We start from the raw sequence: 23,938 nt of genomic DNA, 5'->3' as shown, positions 1-23,938 counted from the left end.
GGTAGAACAGAGGAACTTTCTTGATATTTTGTGAGTTTACTTTGTTTACTTTTTAGGTAGTTACATGTTCCAGCTGAAACTATTGGTTCTTTCAGACTCAACTCTTGCTGTACAAAGTGGTATTACAAGCAAGGACAAGATGGGGCTAGCATGCTAACTTCACAGACGTTTAGATGTTTTTGACACAACAACACTGTTTCATCACACTTGTTGATAATGTTAAATGTAAACTTACATGTGCTGTAAGTGTGGTCATCATTTCAGCTAATGTCCTGTCCCTTTTGCAGTTAGCAATGCTAATGCATTGTCACTGCTACTGTTTCTGTGACATAAGTATTGATGTTGCTGTGATGATAGCAGAAGATACCATCAGTTTCCCACCAGTCATGGTCACGGTTTTACCGTTTCACTTTTTGGTCTGTATCTGGTGGATGAGCTGGTAGACTGTCAATAGAGATGACATCACAAACAACATAATGACCACTCACACAAATCTATCAGTCTGCAACAATTTACATAAAGACTCTCTGAAAGCTGAAAAGGGCCTCATATGCATTTCTTTTCTAAAGTTCCAGGTCAGCATCTCTAATCAGATCATTAAGGAACGTGGCTGAATCAGAGGAACCCTTACAGCATTACTATGGTTTGGCTGTTTTAAAGTCACATCACTGCCACCTAATGGAGATGATGTGACATTTTACCTTAATTTTTCAGATGTTGTCCTGCAGACACTGAACATCAGAAGACATTTTAAGTCCTACATGCATCGGGGTGCCTGTGTGACTTCCACAAAAATGACAAGAGCTCTGACTTAGTAAAAGTAGTGTGATAATAATAGATAATTGCCTTTTGAGAACAAACAGCACAAGTTTTAATACAGTAAAACAGTCAACAATAGTCCATTTAATATTGGGCCCAGCTTATCTCATTGTGACAAAAAGCAGGACAATGCGTTTCTGTTGTAAGAGGACATAAGTAGAGCTGCTCGAATAATATAAACATTTTCTTTTTCAATTAATCTGCTAGTTGCTTGGTTTAAAAATGTCAGAAAACGGTGAAAGAAAATACTATTATGGTTTTGGCTCTAGACACAAGAGCCCATCAATCAGTCAGCTAACACCGAAAGGTCTGCCACTGCTCTGTAATCTTTGAAACCTTAGAGATTTTAACTATATTTATGTTGTACATCTGCACTGGATGCCAAAGGGTGTGACAAAGCGGCGTTAGTATTTGATGACCGGGGATTATAATGTGTGACTCACTATGTATTATTTAAACATATAGGCCCGATAGCGATACATTGTCGTCGGTCCAGCAACATCATTTTATTCAATATACTGTATGTAGTGGGGGTCCTTGCTCTGTATGTCTATCAGCTAAGGGGTCCTTGACCTGAAGAAATGTACAAGACCCCTGCCTTAATCCCTCCCTGTGCTGAGAAACAAGTGGACTGCTTGTCCTTAGACAACCTTCTACTCTTGAAAAACACCTGAAATGTAAAAACAGGGCAAGGCAAAGAAGACTACATAATACATTTGAAGGCTGACCATATAAAATATACTGATCCCTCCTGTCAGTCTAGTTCAGGATCAATAGGACTGAGCTTTCAATTCAGTAGCTATACACCTGAACAACCTCTGAAGATTATTAATTTTAATCAAATTAGTCCCTTACTTTTCTAATTGTTGGTTCTTCATAATCAAACGCCAACAATCCACTAGCTGTCTGTAAATGTGTGTATGTTTCTGATGTTTCTGATGCAACAACCATTGTACAGGACATGTGGTTCTGTGTCATTGTTACCTACGTGTGTGACACATGTGAACCGCAGGACCTTTACCCAGCTGTAAGGCAGTTTTTCCATTCCAACTGCAATTGCATATATTTTTCCTGCACCTGAGCTCTTTGGTCACCTTGTGCTGGATGTAACAGTTCATAAAAGAGAAGTTAAGCAGAAGCAGACGACTAAAAAAAAACAACGTTATGGGTGATGATTATTACAATAATAAATCACAATGGAAAATAATGAGTCACATGAGAATAACCGTGAATGTTAACAACTGTTTAGTGTTACAAAAGTACATTTACAATAGATCATGAGCTGCAAAGGTAGGTTATACAACACCGAATAAGGTCGAGGGCAGCTGTGTAGGCTCAGCTCGATAAATAAAATAAGCGTTTAAATTATGAGGAGAGGATTTTCTCTGAGCTCTCGGTAAACAGCGAGAAGAGATCGGGTCATCTGCCCTGTGGACGCGCCCACACCAAAGGCCCCAGAGACTCGAATCTGCTGGATCTGCTGTAACAGGTGCTGACATAAGAGACGGAGGGAGGAGATGGAAGTTCGGGAAGAAATAACACCAAGATACTTTCGGATTAAACACAGTCATGGACAGGAAAAAAAAGGCTTTTGCATCTTATAAAAGTGCTAGGATATGTACTGTATTTAAGAAAAAGAGTTTTTCTCAATTTCATGTCATGGACTGGAATAAAATGGATACGTATTTAATTACTTAGAAGAGACAGCTGGTAAATAAATAAATGAGAAGAGGAACAAATGTTTAGTTGTTACCTCGGCCCGCTGCAGTGCCCGTCTCAAACCCAAACTCCGGATGCTCTTTGTGGAAGCTGCCCTCTCAGGAACCCTCTGTAACAGAGTCTGTGTGAACGAACAGAGCAGACAATTAATGTGACGGAATTTCACATTAAACTTGGCATCTAAAAGTAGGGACACATATGACTATAGCTACAGCTAATCATTGTTCATGGGCAAGGGGGTCTCTCTCATACAATCCAAATTGGCAGTATCTATCACTGTGTCAGAAATCACTCACTACCCACTACAGAGTGAGTTCGCCATTTTGTGGTGCCCTCCAAATGTATAGTGGGAATAATCAAACCATACATAGTTGGCTCATTTTCAACCCCAGTCTTGTAGTGTGCACTTTTGAGAAACTGCAAACCTTGGGCACCTTGGTTTGCAACAGAACGAGGAGGAAAAACAAAACATCAACCTTGATATCTCTTCTGTGTTTTTCTTTGCTTTTGAATTTCCCTGTATCAACAAGAGGTCCAATTCTGTAAAGCTGAACAAAATACAATTACCAGCACTGAAACAAACAGTGTCTGTCTTCTCTTGTTCAAAGCAGATCAAAGGTAGACATCAAGTTAGCTGGCTCAAAGCTGCATCATTGTCTTGTAATGGGGTTGTACAGTATTAGCATACCATGGTAAGGGAAAGGATGGACATCATATGTCTGTTTAAGCTGTAATATGTGCATAATTTTTTCTGACTATGTTTAGAAAACTTAAATAGTTATATAATATTAGACTAGTCGACTAATCTGAGTTTAAACCTTTGTTTGAACACCATGGGAGTTAGTCTTTAAGAACATCCCCAGTCTAGTATATAAGGTATCTAAGTATAAGGAGAAAATGTTTGTAAGTTCCTTTGAAAATATGGTTGGTGGTGTGTGTTTGTGTGCGTGTGTGTGTTTGTACCTGTACCCTGCGAAGCATAGCATGATGCAGTCCACACACTGCTGCTATAGATGAGCTCTCAACCTGAACCTCCACTGTGGTCAGGGACTCCTCCTTCCCCACACTCTCTTCCCCGACATTTACCTAGAGGAGCAACAGAGCACTCACCTGTTTTATTCATATCAAACATACAGGCTAAACTTATCAATATAATATTAGATCATTCTTTACTTCTTTTGCTGTCAGTTTGACCGTGTGTCCGTTTGGACCTCGAGCATGGATCACTGAGCGGCTCATCTTGTCCCCTTGGTGTCCTGTCCTCACTCCTCCAAAACCTTCAGACAACAGCCATTCCAGCAGAGAGACATGCACATTTTGAAGAGCCAACTTTGGCCCCTGAGGGTCCTCATCTGAGCTTTTAACCACCAGCATATCTCTCACTAACTCTGATAACACCCGGACGCTTGCTGAAAACTGCTCTCGCTTAGGTTTCGAAGCATTTTCTCCTCCTCCCTCCCCTCTTCCACTGCACTTAATCCGGCGTGAGTTTAAAAAAGTTTGGATGGTATCCGTTGCAGTGTTGTTGCACTGAGACGTGGCCATTTTCTGGGCGTCTATGGGACTGCTGACCTGTAGGGCGTGCAACCAATCCACTGTCAGTGTGTTCAAGGGCAAACTGATGCAGCTGCACTGCAAACCTTTAAAGTTTGCTGCCTCCTCGCCCAGGAGACTTGAGAGCGAGAAGATGAGCGAGCAGCTAACTGTCATGGGGAAGGATGCAACGCCTGCAGCTGCCAGGGGCAGTGAAACTTCTAATGATTCCCCTGCAGGGAGGCTGTGGAACGGGAATGAAAAATTTGTGGAGGGGCTTTCTCCTCCTGCACTGGGAGGATAGGACAGAGGAAACACAGTCACACTCAGTGTCCAGCCATGTTCCAAAACATAAGGACTTGAATTATCCAGGACACATGTCAGGTTCAGGGAGTCTTTTTGAAGCAGTCTGCTCCACTTGGTTGTGGCATGACATCTGATCAGATTCTCCTCGCTGTTTGTACCGGCTACCAACAGGAAGCTGATGTTAAGAACCTGATTAAGGTGCTTCAGAATCTGGTTTTTGGATTTTATTCCAGTTTTCAGCATCGATGCTCTAAAGAAAGCAAAGCAAATCACATTCAAATCAACAGAAATAATATATTGACTAGAATTAATGTCTACTGTGTTCAATTTCAACAATGAAAAAGGAATCATGTTGGGTTTACCTGTCACAAACATCCCCAATAGCAGACAGGAGGTCCCTGACGCTGCGGCCCACCTGTGTGGAGGGCATCTTGGACAATCCTGTATCCTCTTTCTCCAAAGGTAAGGTAATCCTCTGTATCTGCCCCCTGACAGACAGCCCCAGCAGCTCAACCTCACCTGGTGTACAAGGACCCAAGATAGAGGTGAAAAGAGACTGAGGCCTAATTGCCAAGCAGACACGTTGTATAACATCCCTGCTTAACATTGTTGCCACTGAGCTTGAAGAGCTTCTCGGATATAGAATGAAGAGCCACGAAGTCGCTTAAAAAATATGTTATCACACCAGTGTGATTAATTTATAATCAAGTACAGTTGTCTGACACATACATATCATTAGACAGCTGTTCCTCACAGAGTAGAAAGATACTAACAGGAAGAAGGATCAGTGTCTGCTGCTGACTTGACACACATAAAGAGATATTCTACCGGTTTCAGACTAGAGGTCAACTGGTTAATGGGTTTGTCCAATAAATCTGCACTCATACAATGTTTTACAAACTATCATTATTGGCAGAACTTGGCTCCAATAGAGGCCGATGTCATGGGTATAAGTGAGTGTGTGTATTCAGTGAGGTCGGGATCCTACACAAGCTGTTTAATATCTGTTATAATATCAGCCTTCTCGACTGGAATTTATAAGGGAAATTTAAAAAAAAGCTCCCTCTTACATTCTTTACGCTTAGTTTGATGTTCAGTTCCAGATTTATATATTTATTTAGGCATTTATTAGTTTGAGTTAGATATTAGGTTCAACTTGGGATAGGACATTAAAAGATTTTATTGGCAATCACGATAAAAAAAACACCCACAATAAGTTGATTGTGTTGAATTTTCATTATTGGAATAATTGTGAATCGAGTTATTCATGAATATCCTCACACAAATGACTTGAAATAGCCGTCTAGCCTGCTGACTTACAGTCCTATATTGGTTTGCTGAATAATTTTGAATTGGCTCAGCCTGTCAGCATGGCTGAAGGCTTGGCTTGCTCTGTGTATCCCCCACAAAAACAAGTTTAATAGGATGTGTGTAAGGAAGAACAGGGAGATGATGTTACCATCATGTGTTTATCCTTGTTATGGACCTTATGATTTATAATTACTTATTGAAGATTCTTAAGTTAGATTTTTTTTCTCTGAAAAAAGATGTGTCTGTTTCTTAACAGAATGTAGGGTTAAAGTGATGCCTGTATGTTTTAGTGCAATTTCATTTTTTATTCAAAAAAGGTTTAAAAATATTTTGCTGATCATCAGGATAGTATTGTGAAGCACAATTATGTTGGAAGTTCAACAGTAATCACGTTTATTAAAAAGATCGTTGGCTTCCAACACTGTCATTTTTTTTTTGTGCTTCAAACAGCCATTGGTTTATTACTTTAAAGTCATCGTTCTCAAATCAATCAGTATGAACATTTTTTCACTATTATTTTCACATATATTTGTTGTCAAAGTCACACTAGCCTCTTTGAAGATGATAATGTGAATTTGGTGATTGTTTTGCATTAAAATGTTGCTGTTTTGCAGCTGACTCAGACACACCTAAACAATCTTTATCAGGAAGGAGTTTTCAAAGCAGTCACTTTTCAAAACTGTTGTCAAACCTGAACAAATCATAGCATATCCCTTGTGTCACTCCCACATTTATCAGTTTTGTGTAGGTTCATTTAGTTCAGCGGTTAAATTAACTTAAAGCAATTGGCTTCCAGAAGGACATTGTTCAATGGTTCTTATTAGTCAAGTCAGCACATCTATGCTGGGCCTGATTCTGCTTACCTGCAGGGTTGTGTGCAGGCTCAGCCAAGGCGACGACTCTGCACACACTTAAACTGGTGGGGCTTTGGCGGGCAGCATCTGTCTTACTCGATGTCTCTTCATTCCTTTCTTGGCCTTCTTGACCAAACAATCCCTCTGACAGATCCAGTCTCAGCAGGTCTGACCCAGTGCTGTAGTAGAGACAGTTCTTATCCACACAACCACACACCACTGGCCCCGGTACACACCTCTCAGTAAAGCCAGCTGTGTTGCCCCCTCCCTCTGGTCCTCCCTTGTCTGTTTTAATCAGCACCACTCTCCCTAGTTCGCCCACAGCCACTAAACACTGTGCATGCCCAAGACCCATCTTCATGACAGCAGATGCTCCAACAAATACGACTGGCTGCTCCAGGTTATGCAGGACCCGGGGCCGGGATCCTGCGAGACGCACAGGGAGGAAACAAAGACACCCATCCGGCAAGCCACAAAGGATGACCGGTGACTTGGCGAGGGCGGCGTCAACCCCAAACAGAAGTTTGAAGAGGACCGGCTCGAGGCGGATGTGTCTGTCAGTTAAAGTCACCTCGGATGAGGAAGTGGAGGAGGAAGGCAGTGGTGTAGCATCACCAGAACAGACACAAATCAGCACAGGCCTCCTTCTCACTCCCGTCTTCCCCTCGTCGTCATCCTGCACAACACTTGAGACCAGCGGTAGACTGAATGAAGTGAGGCTCTCACAGCTGCTGGAGGCTGACTGTTTTGGACAATTGTACAGAGTCAAAATCCAGGACGTGTCTCTCTGGGAAAGAGTCAGCAGTACAGAGCCTACAAGAAGTAGTGACAACACCCCTTCTTCTGGAACAAGCAGAAACTCAGAGGAGATTTTCAGCTCAGATGGACTGGAGGAGGCATCAGCAAGAGAGCTTTGAACTCTACAGAGGCAAAAGGTCACATAAGTCAGAGGCACTGATGAGACTGCATTTAACATGATGTATATAATACATGGTAATGTATTCCTGGATCTAGCTCCTTTGAATGCAGTCAATTCGTATGTAATGGTTCATACCTGGATAGCAGAAATTGTGAACTAACACAATAAACTCCGCTCATACAGGCTGCAAAGAGGACCTGCTTGTCATGACTCTCAACTAGGTCACTCACAGGACCAGGAAACTGTAGGACAGCCTGCAACAAAACATCATAACACAATCAAACAAACAGAATAAGGATTTTATTACAACCTGACCTTCTCACAGTGATGCTTTGCAGTCTATTTGGGATGCCAGATCAGTGTACGGTACAGTATATTAGCTACTTACTGTGAGTTTTCTCTCTTTAGCACTGAAGACGTAGACCTCGTCGCTGCCAGTGCAGATGAACACATCTGTCCCAAAACCGAGCTGGACCTTCGGTGTGCATGATGTTCCTGAGAAGCCAAACTCTGCCCAAGTCTCAACAGCACACCGTCCTTCCATAGCCACGACACCGACGAAGAAGAGACTCACAAGTCTGCATATGTCACGTAAGACACACTGTCGGGGGACAATAAATTAATGTTAATGTCAAAACTAGACGTGGTATTCATGAACCGGTTGTTGACAGAGGATGGGGCGCTCTCTAACTTCCGCGCGTCAACTTTTGGACCAATACCGGACAAGAACTACATTACCCATGAGAAACAACCGGAAGTCTGATGCCGAGTGTGGGTTTGGTGTTTAAAAACATTTCTTGCCTCGGCGGAGAGGGCAGACGGCTAGAGGAGTGTGTTATCTCGTCTTCTAAAACAGTTTATTAAAAAAACATACCCTTGTTTGGAGTTTTAAAGCCAGTTGTAGTCCGCAGAGCTGAGAACACTGGGTGGCGAACGTGCGCTCTTTCTACGAAATAGAAGAAGAAGAAGAACACACTGAAAGCACGTGGTCTTCCTCCGCCAATCAAAGCAGTCGAAGCGAGTTTTCGCCGTAATTTGAAAACACCGTTTAGCTCGGAGGCTTTTGGTGGTGCTGACACACTGATTCAAACTAAAGTTACTGGTCGTTTGTTCCTTTCTTTTAACCACTAAATACAATGGACGCCTGTAACGAAGAAGATATCAAAATGTACTTTTATGAAAACCGACTGAAAACTTTCGAGGGGTGGCCGTTCGACGAGGGCTGCTCGTGCACGCCGGAGAACGTGAGTGAACGTTTAAAACGGTTGACTTTGGCTACTGCTAGCATAACAACAGTTAGCTCGAATAAGGAAAAACAGCTGATATTAAAATTAAATACGATTTAACATCCCGAGGTTTTAACTCTATGTTTACAGCTAAGTTAAATCACTCTTACCAGTAGCTACGTTTTCTCTAACGTTAAATGTTTACTCTGACAATAGGTAAATAGATAGGCTAGGACTAACTAGGTGTCTAATGTTACATTAACGTTATAGCTGTAATAAGTGTTATTACATAAGTGTTGCTGTTTATATGACAAAGGGCCCTTTTATTTGAGGTCAACTAATAAAGCAACCTCTGTAACCTTTAGATATTGTGTTTGTTGTTACCTATGATTCTGAAGGAAAGCATGATTAACGTTAAGCATATGATTGGCTTAGATAAGTTAACTAGCATAAAGGCTAATAATTATTTTCATTAGACACATTTTTCAGTTTTGTTTTGAAGCAGTTGATTAAACATCTGTCTATGAAATTTCAGTCAATTTTGGCATTGGCCACAACAATTTACATTGACTTAAACCAACAACAAACACTGTAGGACTGCACCTAACCATTATGTAAATGTAGTTTAATGTATTTGTTCATTTTTTATCGTGTATTGTACAACTGTCTATTGTTATCTGTAATGGTTCTGTTTCTGTTACTTGCCTAGTGGCTAGAAAATAAATTAGCATTCTTGCTAAATCTGGCATGTTTATATTCTCTATTTGTATACTGATGTATTCTCTATGTTGATTGACTTGCTCTGTCCCTATCAATAAACAAATGAAATAACTTTTTAAAAAGTAATTATTGATTTAATCCAACACTTATTCTCCTCATTCATCATTTGGTCTGTTCAGTACAAATCTCAGAGATATTCCATTTAAAATTATGCAAAACACAGAAAAACAATAATTCCTGACTTTTTAAAAAGCTAGAAATAAATAATGCTTTTTCTTTTATTTGGAAACAGTTGTTGGCTGTCAGCTAGGTAATAAAAGCTTTACGGAACAGTTAAGTTGTTTATTGTATGTCTATCAACTAGTCAATGAATTATCCAGTAATTTTAACATTAAGTACAGCTTTTTTATGGTGTCTGTTTGTTCATGTGTTTCTCCAGATGGCCAAAGCTGGCTTCATTCACACCCCTTCGGAGAACAGTCCAGACATCGCCATGTGTTTCTTCTGCCTCAAAGAGCTGGAGGGCTGGGAGCCGGAGGATGACCCGGAGTAAGATAACCTCATAACTCGGCTCATAGGTTAGGGTTGCAAATAGGACAGGAGATTTGTGCAGTATCATTGCTTTATCGATTTAAGTCCATCTTATTTTTTTAATTAGGCGAATTCTTGAGAGACCAGATTGGTGTAGCAACAAATGTAATCTGTTCTAGTACTGTAGAAAGACAAATGGCTCTCAAAAAGCAAAGAATTTACACCAACAAAAAAGTAATAAAGAAAAATACATATTCTGTATTTCCAGTGGTTTAGTGTCAAGTCACAAGGCTTGAGAGATGGATTTAACCAAGAATGGTTGAGTTTGCGATAGCGGAGGAAAAGATACTTTGACACTTTTTTTTTTCTGGTAGTGGGTCAACTCCAAAAACAGTGAATTCCTTAAGTTCTCGTAACGCAACTCAGTAGCATCTTTTTTCCGACCCTCTCAGCCTGACAAGCAGCCAGGTCTTTCAAACTCCACTTTCAATTTGTGACACTGAAAAACTTTCTGTTCAAAATCGTAGTCTCGAGATATCATCATGGATATTTATAGCTCTACGTCCATAAAAGACGTAGAACTGTTTTTTCAGGCATAGCGGTACTTCTTCACATGAAAGATAAACTGATCTCAGTGGTACTGACCACTGTTTCATTTCCAGTGAAATTTTCCACTTATGTTGTTATAATTCACAAGACTTTCCTCCTTGGTGTATTACATAATTTTGCAGCGTTTGCAGCTGATGCATCAGCACTTCAGGCATTAACTACCTGAACTCTCTGTAACTATGTAAATATTTGTTTTGTATCCATGGTCATTAAAAAGACACCGCTTGAGCTACTGTTTAATTGTCATTGTTGTTGAACTTTACAAGTATCATTAATCTGTAACATGGTTTATACCAGCTGTCTTCTACACAGAAAGCAGACTTGTTTTGGAAATGAACCTCTTCACAGGAATTCATTTGTTGCAGTTGTTTTTGTGGTTCAATGTCCGCTCAGTCTAATGGACTTGTACACTGTGTGTTCCTATAATGTTCCTTGAAATTAAATATTTGTCTGCACAACTCTCTCGTCTTGTTGCCAGAAAGGAGCACAAATCTCATGCACCAGCCTGCAACTTCATCACCCTGAAGAAGACAGTAACGGAGCTGACTGTGGAGGAATTCTTTAAACTACAGAAGGAGAGGCACAAGTTCATCATTGTAAGTTCTTCAGTGGACTCGATAACTTTCAAATTACTGACTTACATAATGCGTAGTGCAATCAGTTTACTGTCAAATAAAACTATGTAACAGCAAAAATATTTTTCCAATCTGTTCTCTTAGAGAATAATGGAGATAATATCCTATCTGTTGAGACTACCACTAACAAAACGTTGGTTCCTGTGTTAACATTGGACCTTGGTATCAATTCTGATCCTGATTTCATTTCCTCCACTCGCAGAAGAAATCCTGTAACGAGGCCCTCACGAAGTTGGAAGAGGCTGCCAAATTGAGAAGAGGAGATATTATCAAGACTGCCATGGGCGAAGAATGACAGGAGAATGGATGCTGATGAATGAGATGGGCGGAGTGTGAGAGATTAATTGTAGATGAAAAGCGGCTGTCTGGTTTTCCCCTGATCTCAGTTCTATGTTCCCTTTGTATGTCTTCTTTGTAACACTGTACATCTGTCATCTTTTAATGTCTTCTGTTTTTATATCTTCTGTTTTTATTCATTAAACGCATTCTTTCTGGTTACCTTTTATTTTTTTATTTTTTTATTTATTGATGAGGGATTCTGATGGTGAATTTTCTTCCTTGTTACATATTGTATAAGTCCGAAAATATGTTAAATGTAATGGTACACCACGGGCCAAAAGCAAGCCTTTTATGTATTGCATTGCCAGGATCATTTGAGGCAGTATCATACAGAAGCCCAATGAGGCAGGTAAAACAAAACAAAATCTGGCTATGCATTTTCTAAGTCTAATATAAATCTTTTTCTCTTCTGTGTTCACAACGTAAGACAAAGAGAAATATGTTTTGCCAGGTTAACCTTTCAAAGATCCTTAGGTTTTATTTTTTCCCCACTTGCCTCTCCCATGTTGTCTGACTCCAGCCACAGATTGTCACTATGCCCTCTGTGCTCAGATTATGAAAACAACATGAATAATTAGTGATCCTAAATTGATCTATTTAGAGCACATTTCTATTTAACCAAAAATGAAACCACATAAAAAAGTCATTCACATTACAATATTCTCTTTATTACGTTTTCTTCTATTTCTATTCTATTTTTGGAATAATGATAATGCATTTGGTTGCCCGTTTCGTGATACTCAAAGACACTTTAAATAATTAAATTTTTGCCAGAAACATCTGGTGGGCCAACTTTGGCAGCCATTGAAAGCTCTGGCTTTATTATTTTGTTTCTTGTGTCATCTTTTAAACCATTTGGTGACTAATAAATATTTGGAAATACAAAATTCATGGATTATTATGTGTAGATGCTCCTGGTCCTCATTTCTTTTTTCATTTATTTAGTTTAAGCGCAGCTGACTCCCCATATGCCCATATTGTCTCCCTCCATGTCGGTGCGTAAAACGTTTGCGCCTCCCGAATACAATCAAGTCCCTCCCTGACAGAAGCTGCCGCTCTCCAGTCTGGTATCATCCTCTTGCAGCTTTGTCACTTGGTCCAATCAGTGGAGGCTAAGCTGATCTCTATATCAGTTTTTGCAGATTCTAATAACTGCCCCCACAGGAAACCTCCACTACCATAATATCTTCTGGCTTCTCTCTTTTGTTCTTCTGCATCCTGCACCAAGCGCGTCAGCGTTTTAAAAGGCTGGATCAACACTAGAAGAGTAAAAAGCCAACGCCATCGCCGTTACGCGCAAGTTCAGCCCTCACCTGTACGGGATGAAGGTAACCTTCGGCTCTCTGGTGATCACAGCCGGCATCTGCGGCTTGCTGAGCTTCGCCTTTTTGGCGACTTCCCTCGGAACCGACTACTGGTACATCATAGATATGAATCCCATGAACACGAGCGACTATGAAGACATAGTCCCTCCACACTCGGGACTGTGGAGCACCAATAAAGGTAGGCAACTTTTCCACAAGTTGTTTCAATAATTATTGAGATTCCAAGGCAATTACTTTTACCTTAAATGTTCTCCCTCTTGTTTTGTATTGTAACCTCCAGGTGGGAAGGTGCAGGCAGACTCTATTGAGTCTATCACAGCTGACTACTCCAGATACTCTGAGACTGAGCTGTGTGAGTCTCTCCTCGTTTATGAAACCCTGTGCTCACCATTACACATATCTACTAATGAAGATTCACTGTCAAGACAGCCATAACCCAACAGATGCCCCATAACCCATCTGTTTGTGTGTGTGTGTGTGTGTGTGTGTGTGTGTGTGTGTGTGTATGTTATATGTTTATATGCAGACATGCACAGCGCAATAGTGGTAGTGCTCCCCTTCAGCCTGGTCCTGCTGCTGTTTGGTGGCATCTGTGGGTTGGTCAGCTCCCTGGCCCGGAGCCCTGTCCTGCTCACCGGCACGGCCTGCTACTTCTTCATCTGCAGTGAGTACAAGTTTGCTCTAATTCCACTCTTCAGGTGTGCCGTCACTCTGGAGTCGAGCTGTTTCACCTCAGTGTGCGCTTGAAGTTGACGTCAGTAAATTTATCAGGGATCTTTTGTTTTTCTCGGTCCAGGACAGATCCATTAAAAGGCAAACCACAATGCACAGTGGCACTCGTGCACACAGATCAATCAGTGCTGCCGGCGTGTTTTTTTTTTTTTACTACTGGCAGTGCCTCAAAGAGCACAGGGAATTTCCATCTCCACAGTCTGGACAGTGTAGTCTCACATCTTCTGTGCCTGCATTGTCTGTGCAGGAGTCATCATGTTTAAGATTCAGTGGTGTCTGAAGCACCAAAATTACACCTGATTGCCACTAAGCTGGAGAGATGGTGTTAATAGAAATGACAGAATATATCACAGCGAGGGTAATAGAGAGGTACGCGCCAACACTGCTCTGCTTTGGATCATTTGCCTCGGTGTTAAATAAAGCAGGGGTCATTAGGTGGTGGTACAAAGGAGAGAACAGTCAATTGTCTCGACACTTGCTTTTAAAGATCATTTCACTCAAATGGTTGTGTGCGGTGAGGACCAGGACACCGCAGGAGTGCACACTCAGTCTCAGCCTTTTTTACACTGTGAACAGCATTTTCCCAACCTACGTTTAGTGGACAATTGAATCCCACTGCTTTAAAAATGTAAATACACTGGGAACTGTTTTTCTCAGGGTTGGATTTGTTCCAGCAAAGCATGCAACTGAAAGAATATGGCAACCCCAATACAGCTCATTAAAAGTTATCGGGAAAATAATATATGTAATGAGCTTGCAGAGAAGTGCAGAATAAAAAAGAAACATTATTTATTTTCCTTAAAAACATTCTTATGAGTATGAATCAATAATTTTAGAATGTTTGTAGGGTCAAAACTGATTGTTTTGTTTATCTCTGTGAAAGAATTCTGACAGTTGGTTCCAGCTTCTAACAAGGTTTGTGAGCCAACAGTATAACGACGGTGGTCTCACACGGGATCTGTGTCTTGTCAGTGATCAACGGCCCTGGTAGTAGCAAGTTCACGTTCACTAACCACAACAGCTGTGTTGTAATGTGATCACAACTGAGTTAAAGGAGAAATGTGTACGAAATGGCCACCTGTCCAATTCATACTCAAAACAATATCACAAGCACATGCTATCTGTAGCTGCCATCAGCTTATTAGGTCAGTTAGCCGTGCATCTGGCGGTCCAGACTGGGTGCTAAGAGCACAGCATTGATGTGTGTAGATACCTGCAACACAGGAGCTTTGTGTGGGGCAGCCCGGGGCTAGCTGGTTAGCATGTTAACTTGAGTAGACATCTCTGCAACACAATACACAGATGTGATAATGTCAAAACTGTTATTTCTCTACATTCTGGTGATCATTTTAGTATGTTTCCAGTTGTTTTCAACTAAAATCTTACGTATCGCACATTTAAGTGGTTACATTTTATCATCAGCATCTTGAAAAAAAAGAAAAATGACTTACAAATGATGCAAGTCATTTTTCATTCAGTGTTTTGGTTGTTCTGATGGAAAACACAGACGCAGAATCATCAAAAATAAGATTAAAGAGCACATACAGATGATTATGCTTTTTCTTTTCTTTGGTTTAGATTGAGAAAATTCTGGCAATCACTATCTCCATTCTTTAATTCACCATTGCTATTACAGAAGAAAGCGAAAACACTTGAAAGCATCGGAGGGTTTCGGTGTAATCTGTACAGCTGGAGTGTGGCAGTAAAGCGGGGCCATGTGGTTCAGCTGAGCAGACGGCAGCACTTTATGCGCAGAGCTGGAACTGACCTCAGTTATAGATATCGACCTCTTGGGGCCAAAGGGACTGACGTTTAGTTCCGCCCAGAACTGAGAGGCTGTTTGAATTGGCCATATTGGTTTGGTATGCATGACAGGGCAGGTGTGCTTAGTGTTTTGGTGTCTGTGTTCATAGACGTTCTTGCCTTTGTTACATCAGACGAGCTCCGTCGTGGACTGTGGGACCGTCTAGATGAGAGCTCTTATTGGTCCGTGGGGAGGCACAACAGTGAAGTAAAATTGTCTTGGAAACGACTGCCTCCCAAATTTCCGTTCATAACGTCTTTAATTTCATACTGTTAGTGCGAGACTTTTGATGATAACTCTTGTTAAGGCCTCCTGAAAACTGTTCCCACTGGGATAACAGGTTGGTGGGTCGTGTGGGCAAGAAAGAGATTTAAAATGCGAGATATGAAATATATGAAAAGTGTATGATAATATAATACATTAATGATATAATAATAGGTACAACTAAACAGATAAGGTATATGATGTATGTTTTTGAGAAGTTGTGTGTAAAAGTAACAGTAGTTAATGATGTGGTTGAAATAATTATCACAATATTTTCTATTGATGCATGTCGCAATAAGGCCAAATTACACATTAATTGATAAAAAATAATGTTTATTTATTATATTTAGTTTGGTAAAACTACATTTTTAATAATGTATATTATAATCACAATGGCGTGATGTGTTCATATTAGGGCTGGAACTAAATATTGATCTGGGAATAAATTGTATTACATCACTACACTGGTGCCAAAATGCTGTAAATGGATTTCCCTGCTAATTTGACTCGCCTTAGTCACTACTTTGTGACTCCTTGGCAGACAGTGCAGTTACACAAATCTTGATCTTTAAACTTTAAGAAATAACGAAATCTGCAGAATGTTTTGACCTTTTCTCAAAGACATTTTTGTGTTGCGTTCCAGTTATATGTACTGACGTTAGCATGCTAACCAGCCAGTCATGCCTCGTAATACCACTTTGTACTACAAAAGGTGATTCTCCGGGTATAGCTCAGGAGGTGGGTGCAGACCACGCCAGCAGCAGGCTGATGACGCCCCACCTCTGTCTCACTCCACTCAAGCTTTATGCATCTCCTGACCACGCCTGAACCTGCCGGGTCTTTATCATTTACCAAGGTCAGAGACCAGACGGGAACCACTGTTAATCACCTCTGTACTATTTTCTTTTGTCGGTCTCTGAGTCTCGTAATACTACTATGTACTGCAATGTGCAATGGTTCGATAGTATAGCCCTATCAGAAGGCCAGGCTGATGATGTCCCAGCTCCCTCTCACTCCTCCACCCAAAAGAGGGCACACCTAAAAGACATACATCTGTTAAAATGTATGCTATATTTTTACATTTTACATTGCCTTCAAATCAATTTAATTTATATAGCCTAGAATCACACCACATTGCTTTACAATCTTAACAGTAAAGGATAGATAGATAGATAGATAGATAGATAGATAGATAGATAGATAGATAGATAGATAGATAGATAGATAGATAGATAGATAGATAGATAAGCTTTATTTTCAGACTCAAGGTCCATACAAAGGACATCCTCTGTCCTTCAAGTTGGGAAAAACTTTCCATGTTGAGGATTAAAAATGCCTTTTAACAAGGGAAAAAAAGAAGATTGAAGAAATCTCAGGAAGAGCCACAGAGGAGGGATCCCTCTCCCAGGATGGACAGACATGCAATAGATCTCTCATGTACGTCAGACAGCCCTTTCCTTTGATACTACATTCCCTCAACCATACAAGGTCCGTATTCCTATGCACAAGCACAGCTGTGTCGGCCCCGCACTGTTAATCTGCAGATCAGCTTGTTTGGGTAAAAGCACCAAATTATTTTCAAAACATAGCATAAAAAGTTGATCTTATATATTTTAAGGTGTCTGTGCTGTTTAGCAGTGTAATGCTCTGTTTCTCTGTAGGTGCTTCTTGCTGACAGTCATCTACTGTAGGGATAAGTACCTCATACAATCCCACATCAAAAGACCCAAACTATCACTTTAACCTGGTTATCTGATCTAAAATAGAATAAGTAGATTAATAATTGGAAAGTCAAATTAAACTTGCCAGTCACACACTGGAGTCTTCTTTCTTTCGGCTGTGTGTTTCAAATCTAATCTCTTTAAATGTCACACGGGTGACAGAGTAAACTGGATAGAAAGCTGTGCATTTGAAATTAAAAACAAAAAACAGGAGAACCACAGCTGGTAGTTACAGACATGTTTTTTGAGCGAACATAGAAAAATGGTGTTCATGTCTCAGCCAAACCTTACATGCCGCTATATTCCTGCTACCACACACCTGACACCTTTATAATGAGCTCACAAATCATCTAAATTTGGGTTATTGGGAGAGTTATATTACCGTTAACTACGTTAAAGCTGTTTACAGTAATCAGATTATTTATGTGCAGTTAGAGATAGTGCTGTGGTGTCTGGCAGTACTCTTCCCTCTGGATGTCTTTGGCACCGGTCCGACGACGCCTTATGACCTCCATAAAGAAGACCTTGTGATGGATAAACACTTTCTTAAAAAGACTCTTTATAGTCTCCCTTTAATAAGCAGCACATGGTAATGTGTGGAGTGGCTTAGATTAGATTTCAGCTGCTTGTGAACTTGTTGACAGTCCGATTCTGGCAAAGAAAGGCATTTTTTTTCTTTTTGGTCTCTTTGTTGATAACCCAATTTTTTGCCGTTTGACCTTCTGCTGATCTTAAAATTATATTTCTGTTTGATTCGGTTACATTCTAGCGCATGTGTTGTGTTAACAACAGCCCAACATAAATGTATAAACCGATGCGACTACATTATTTCCTCACCAAGCATTACCAAGACCCTGATGCCACATTCAGACCAAAAGCGATGAAAATATTCGTGCTGTGTACTTGATCGTGGCTTTACTCATTTTTTATCACATCCACTCTTATGGTGCAAAAACAATGACCGCACGTCGATATGAACCTAAAACAAAGAGATTTCTCTGCGATCTGACTGCAATAAATGGATCAAAAGGACGGTGAAATAACAAAATCATAACGCTACCTTGTAAAAAGCCTGAATTCATGCTTCGTCAGGACTGTCCATCAGACCACGAGTAAAGACCTTTTAAAAATGCTTTGCTCCTGAATGTAATTCAGATCAATCATAGCTGTGCTGTGCTGACATATTTCCAAAACTTACCAGCTAGCCTGACCTTCTCGCTCACTTCCCTCATTTGTCCTGTCCTGGTATGAGTAGATGTGTTCATTTACAACTCTGGGTGTCGGCAAAAAAGTTTTGCTTGGGTCAAAAATGTTTGTGAATTTCACTTGGGTTTGTCTGGATCGAATAAGACACAATATCTCATCTAACTGGGTTTTTATCACCGACTTTGTATGGAATCTAGTTGTGCGAATAATTCGTGTTGAATTCAGTCTGAACAAAGTATTAACAGAGAGTATTTTCCTGGGCTCCCTGCAGGACCATTCCATTTCTTCCCGCCTACTTAATTTTCAGTGTCATTCAAGGCTGCCTCGGAAATTACAACATTCACAAAGTGCTTAAATGTTCAATGTCAATCCACACTTAAAACTTAAAATAAGTAGTACATGGTGGTGTCATTTATATTGTTTAACTTAGCTCTAACATCACTCTTATTATTGCTGCTGTTTCCATTAAAGTGCCTGAAAATCTACCGTCAACAGGAGAAGGAAAAGCAGACAGTTGAATTGTTACATGAAGTGTGAATTGTTGTTAGTTGTAGCTTATGGAGTAGTGGTGGTAAGGTCTATAAATTGTAGTGAACAAGAGCAAGAGTGGAGACTCTAGCTAAATACAAATTTTAGCAGGCTAATGTCAGCAAGCTAATGTCAGCATGCTAACTTTCATATGTTGTTCTGTGGTGTTTACCTTGAATGCAAATTACATGGGGATGTTATTAGTTTTGGATGCATAGAGTGCTGCAGGGATGACGTATTTTTTCATCCTGGTTACCTCCACAAAAACATGATTTTTTTAACAGGATTTTGGATTATCAACATCACTAACACTTATCACCTTAGTACACTATACACTATACCATACGCACTTTACTATAAATTGATCAATCGACAAGTTTTAAAGTTAGAGTTAGCATAGTTTGCAACCTAAGTCTGCCTGTAAAGACGGATTACTGAGTCGATGAGTCTGCTTGTTTGCATGATCACCTTGAATGTCCCTCTATAGTCCCATATAGCAACTTGTTTACAACCCCCATTTTGAGACCTGTAAACACTTTACATATAAAACGTTAAAATCTTTGAAGCTTGTGTTAACCACGGACCTCATTTCAGGCATTTAACTTAAAATCCATTGCTGAAAACACTGACGGTGTAGATGCTACGATAGCATTTGTTATATCAGAACAGGAGATTTAACTGAAAGAAGAGTTAGCCTGTGGCGGACAGATGGTTCGTCCAATCACCTGCCAAGTATTTTTTTGTGCCTCCCCTTTTTAAAATAGTTTCTAAGGGTGACCTTCGTAACATCCTGTCAAGATGTCAAAGAAATCTGTCCAGTAACTGTTGAGATATTTTTGCCTGGACCAGAATGGTGGACTGACCAACAGATTGAGACCCTGAACTTTATCTCCATCCCATGATTTTGCAGTACAAGCTGACGCCTTGCCTATTTGGTTGATTTTTTATATTTTTGCTAAAAAGGGGCTGTTTTGGGTGGATGGCAGGTTTACAAAGTCTGCTAACGTCACATCAGAATCTAGGGTTCACATGTAGTCCAGGGTTAGGTTCAGGCAGGGTTAGAAAAAGATATTTTCAGTTAGTCGAACAGCCACAAAATTGAATCTGTATAATTCACAGATTAGGAAGGGGAGATCATGTTTTTGGTAATATGTTAATAAAAAAATCAGTTTATGATACTGATGTAGTTTATTCTCTGCAATTCATGTACATGGATACAAACCTTTCCATTCTTAACCCACGGTGAAAAAAAAAATCGGATTTCACCGCTATTTCATGAAGTGCTGCGATACTGGAGTGTTTTTTTGTCTCTGACAGCAGTTGTAGTACTTTCCGGTCTCTGTGCTTGTGTTTCTCTGCTTGTCAGCTCTTTGCAGGGAACTGCATGAGAATCGGATACAGTTTCCTCATCATTCGGCGAGCTTGTAGTACCTCAGGGTCTAATTGTAATAAAAGGATTATTAGTCCCACAGTGGGTCGCTTCTGAGCTCCACTTGCATCCCCTTAAAACCAGTAGCAAGCCATCAAAATCATAATGGTTTCCAATAGCAACACTGTTGTGGGGACTGTGTGAGGTTGTGTGTGTCTCATTCTAGTCTCTAAAGACTGGGATGTTTTGTGAGCAGGCAACACATGCGTCAGCACGTTTCCTGTCTCTCACAATATGAGATTTTGGGTGGCTAATGGCTTGATGTTATTGTTGGGTTTTATTGATGAGCTCCCAGCAAGGAGCTCTGACTGGTGCAAATTTCCGCTTTATAATAGCTTGTGCTTTGCCTTGAGAAGTCTCGAGTGTTCGTGGCTTAAAACCAAAACTATAAATAACATGTTTCTCAGTGAATAGAGGGACTTGATCTCAGCTCCACTTAGGTGAAGATTTCTACCGCATGAAGACCTGGCAAAATAATGAGTAAATAAAGTTACATTACTGCAATGTTTTCATTTGATTCAATATCGGGTTCTCCTAAAGGGACATTTTATCCCTTTTTGTTTCTCAGCTAGACTGGCCCTTTAATGTCTACTTCTTTCTGTGTTTGTGTGTGATTCATCTGCCTCTAGGTCTGCTGACCCTGTGTGGCGTCAGCCTCTACATCATCTACTCATACCAGGCCCTGGCTGAGACAGAGAGGCTGGTGGGGCCGGAGGGTCTGGCCTACGTTCGCACCTCTTTCGGCTGGTCTCTGGGTCTGGCCTGGCTCTCCTACGGCCTGGAGGTCCTCACTGGCATACTGATGCTTCTGGCTGCTCGAATGGCCAAGCTGCAGCTCAGCAGTCCCACCATGACCTCGCACAAACCCCCACAGTGGATCCAACACAATCAGGACGGGAACTGAACCAAATTGAGCTGAACTGAGCTGACCTGTAAGTGATGCAGTCATTTGGTTCTGCCAAGGTAACGGTATCTGGATGGTACAAAAGGCTTTAGCAAAAGAAGTTGAAGTGAAGATGTTTTGGACTGAGTGTTGTATAGGTTTAATGTCCTTAAAACTGCTTCAGATTGGAGATGGTGATTTACAGTAAGTGAAGCAGCGGGCTACTCTGAGTTAAAATTGACCAAGTGCGCCCTCTTGTGGTGAGAATTGAGGTGGCTTCTCATGATCAGGTGCACTCAGTACTTATGTCACACTGCCAAACTAAACTGACAGGCTTACAAATTAAGATAATTTCATGTTACTTTAAATCTATTGTTTCATTTTGAATATCGAAAGAATTAATATCGATGTTGTCTATTTTTTTAATCATGCTGATTATTTCGATGTAAGCTGTGTTTGTTGGTTGTTTTCCAGTCTTCACAGCGTTCGAATTGTTCCATTGAAAAAATGGATTTGTCCATGTCACTGCAGCCTTTAAAAATCTCACACTATTGCAGCCACTTGTTGTCTGTATTTTGAGTTCAGCTGGAGAATTGGGTGGTAAGATCACCTCTTAAATCTCCAAGTCCTAACTGTCCAGTATCATACGGTGTTTCTTCTTGGAAACCAGTGACTTTATATCTTTAATCATAAAATGTATTTGTCATGTTGATATGAACTTACCAATCACACTTGAACGACTGATTCCATTTCATTTATGAGCTTTAGTCTTGTTCCTAATTATGGTTGCACGATATTGTAAAATAACATTCATACAGTGATGACTCTGGCAGATTATTCTCTGTGATATGATTCAAAATTAGTGTTAATCATCATTTTTTTTCATTTCAGTGAAAATAAAACTATTAAAATTATAATGGTGTGACAATTCTTTTTTCTAGATATGGAGAACAAGATTTGTCGGGCTCTGCAGCTCTACAGTACTTTATTATAATATATTATAGATTTTGCGCTTTGCCGTATCGTAGTTTCAAGAATATTTCAATTAATTGTGCAATTCTTCCTCATAATGTGTGAATCTGACATGCTCACTTCCATTAAGAGTGATTAGGTATTCTCTCTCATATGCATCTGTCACATAAAAACACTATTTCTGGAACAGATTGCTTTTATATTAATCTGAATTGATGTCTCAAAATAATCCTATTTGTTAATTATTTTTTTGTTTTTTTATAAAAATCTCTCAAAGAGGCTATATTTAAGTGTTTTAATGAGTGTCAAATCTATTTCTTTCTCGCTTATTTCATTGTTGCCAACTTAAACTTTGCCGAGAGAGAGAGACAGAAGCTATTCATCACTTTGTCTCTCCAGAACCAAAAGCTTCTCTTTCCTCCTATTTAGTTTGTTGTCATGAAGACGACAACGTTGTCCAAAAAAAGGACGGAGTAGATACACATGGTTGAAAATATTTCCGGGACTTAAAATAGCAGCAATTGTGACAGAGAGGTTTGCTCAAAGGTCAAAGGCAGTCTGTAGACTTGACTTTTGGCAGCAGTCGCGGGCACAGGTGGGCCTGACCTTTAACACACGACGGGTATTCTGCTGCTGTCATCCACAGCTGACTGGATCATCTCACAAAAACACAAACACAAGTCGTCACGTACTTTTCTGAAACGTTCCTATGGCAACCTAAACATCCTGTGCATCCATAAAGACAAAGGACGAAAAGTGGGTGTGAGATTTGCCTCCAAACAAGCTCTGAATCACTGCAGATAAACATTAAAGACAAAAGAAAGATTCATTTTGGACAACAGAGTTTGTGTTTTAAAGCCTTGTTTCTTTTTTAGCCCTCGCCTTGAGATGTTTGACGTTATTAAATGACTTGTAGAAACGTTTGATGAGACCGAGAAGTCTTAAGAATTTCTTCAACCCAGAGAAAAAAACCACATCATCTGTCAGTTTAATTAAAGGAACAGATCACCAAAACATTTAAATTCAGTCATTATATATTCACCCCATGGCGATAGAAAGTCTGGTGAAGTTTCATGGTCCACAAAACATTTCGAGGCAACAACCAAACAAAACATAGAAAAACAAAAGAACGCTTGTCCCAAATTGTTTTTTCAAAACATGTCATTTACACTCTTTTTCAAGCCTAAAGCTAAAACGTTAGCGCGCACCCTGTCTGGAGTGGACACGCATAAGCTCGACCGCACCCCAAGGGTGTAAATGAAATCTTTTAAAATCAATTTGAAATCCTGGGGCTTCTGGAGACGTGGATTACGACACATGAGCTGATTGGAGCCATATTGTGTGGGTTGGTCTTTTTCACGTTCTAGCACAAGTTCCCATCTACTTCAGGTTTTTGGGAGAATGCTCCAACGCTGTTTTGCTGTGAAGCTCCAGACCAGTTTTTGCAGACTACAAAACTGACTTTCCATCTGAGTGCAGGTGAGTAGATAATGACTTTAACTTCATTTTTAGGTGAATAGCACCTTTAAAAATAAAAGCTTTTAGATGTCTGT

General features: G+C 40.3%; 3 protein-coding genes across 6 annotated transcripts; 2 read left to right on the top strand and 1 right to left on the bottom strand.

Annotated features, from left to right (window-relative positions):
* Window positions 1-853: 853 nt before the first annotated feature.
* Window positions 854-8,439, bottom strand: faap100 (FA core complex associated protein 100). Of its 4 annotated transcripts, none has more exons than XR_003981783.1 (9): window positions 7,850-8,177; window positions 7,597-7,715; window positions 6,552-7,462; window positions 4,740-4,896; window positions 3,712-4,627; window positions 3,502-3,624; window positions 2,573-2,659; window positions 2,126-2,311; window positions 854-1,919 (listed from the first exon to the last, which is right to left on the bottom strand). XR_003981783.1 is itself a non-coding variant. In XM_030399174.1 (9 exons), the coding sequence occupies exons 2-9, from the start codon at window positions 8,003-8,005 to the stop codon at window positions 2,180-2,182; spliced, it is 2,601 nt and encodes an 866-aa protein (XP_030255034.1). In that variant the 5' UTR covers window positions 8,006-8,062; window positions 8,336-8,439; the 3' UTR covers window positions 2,048-2,179. The 4 variants fall into 4 exon arrangements, 3 of the variants coding, with proteins under 3 accessions (XP_030255034.1, XP_030255035.1, XP_030255033.1); XM_030399174.1 differs by lacking the exon at window positions 854-1,919 and adding an exon at window positions 8,336-8,439 and having other exon boundaries at window positions 2,048-2,311; window positions 7,850-8,062; XM_030399175.1 differs by lacking the exon at window positions 854-1,919 and having other exon boundaries at window positions 2,048-2,311; window positions 3,508-3,624; window positions 7,850-8,178.
* Window positions 8,440-8,454: 15 nt separating this feature from the next.
* birc5a (baculoviral IAP repeat containing 5a) lies at window positions 8,455-11,680 on the top strand. The gene is made up of 4 exons (XM_030399176.1): window positions 8,455-8,705; window positions 9,847-9,956; window positions 11,026-11,143; window positions 11,385-11,680. The coding sequence occupies exons 1-4, from the start codon at window positions 8,598-8,600 to the stop codon at window positions 11,475-11,477; spliced, it is 429 nt and encodes a 142-aa protein (XP_030255036.1). The 5' UTR covers window positions 8,455-8,597; the 3' UTR covers window positions 11,478-11,680.
* An 873-nt stretch (window positions 11,681-12,553) lies between these two features.
* On the top strand, window positions 12,554-22,327 carry tmem235b (transmembrane protein 235b). Its single transcript, XM_030399602.1, has 4 exons — window positions 12,554-13,024; window positions 13,127-13,198; window positions 13,373-13,510; window positions 21,160-22,327. The coding sequence occupies exons 1-4, from the start codon at window positions 12,844-12,846 to the stop codon at window positions 21,432-21,434; spliced, it is 666 nt and encodes a 221-aa protein (XP_030255462.1). The 5' UTR covers window positions 12,554-12,843; the 3' UTR covers window positions 21,435-22,327.
* The last annotated feature ends 1,611 nt before the right edge of the window (window positions 22,328-23,938 follow it).

This window comes from Sparus aurata, chromosome 20, assembly GCF_900880675.1.
Source record: "Sparus aurata chromosome 20, fSpaAur1.1, whole genome shotgun sequence".
In the NCBI taxonomy this organism is placed as follows: domain Eukaryota; kingdom Metazoa; phylum Chordata; class Actinopteri; order Spariformes; family Sparidae; genus Sparus; species Sparus aurata.
The sequence above is the reverse complement of the archived record's forward strand: the minus strand, read 5'-3'. Positions and strand labels throughout refer to the sequence as shown.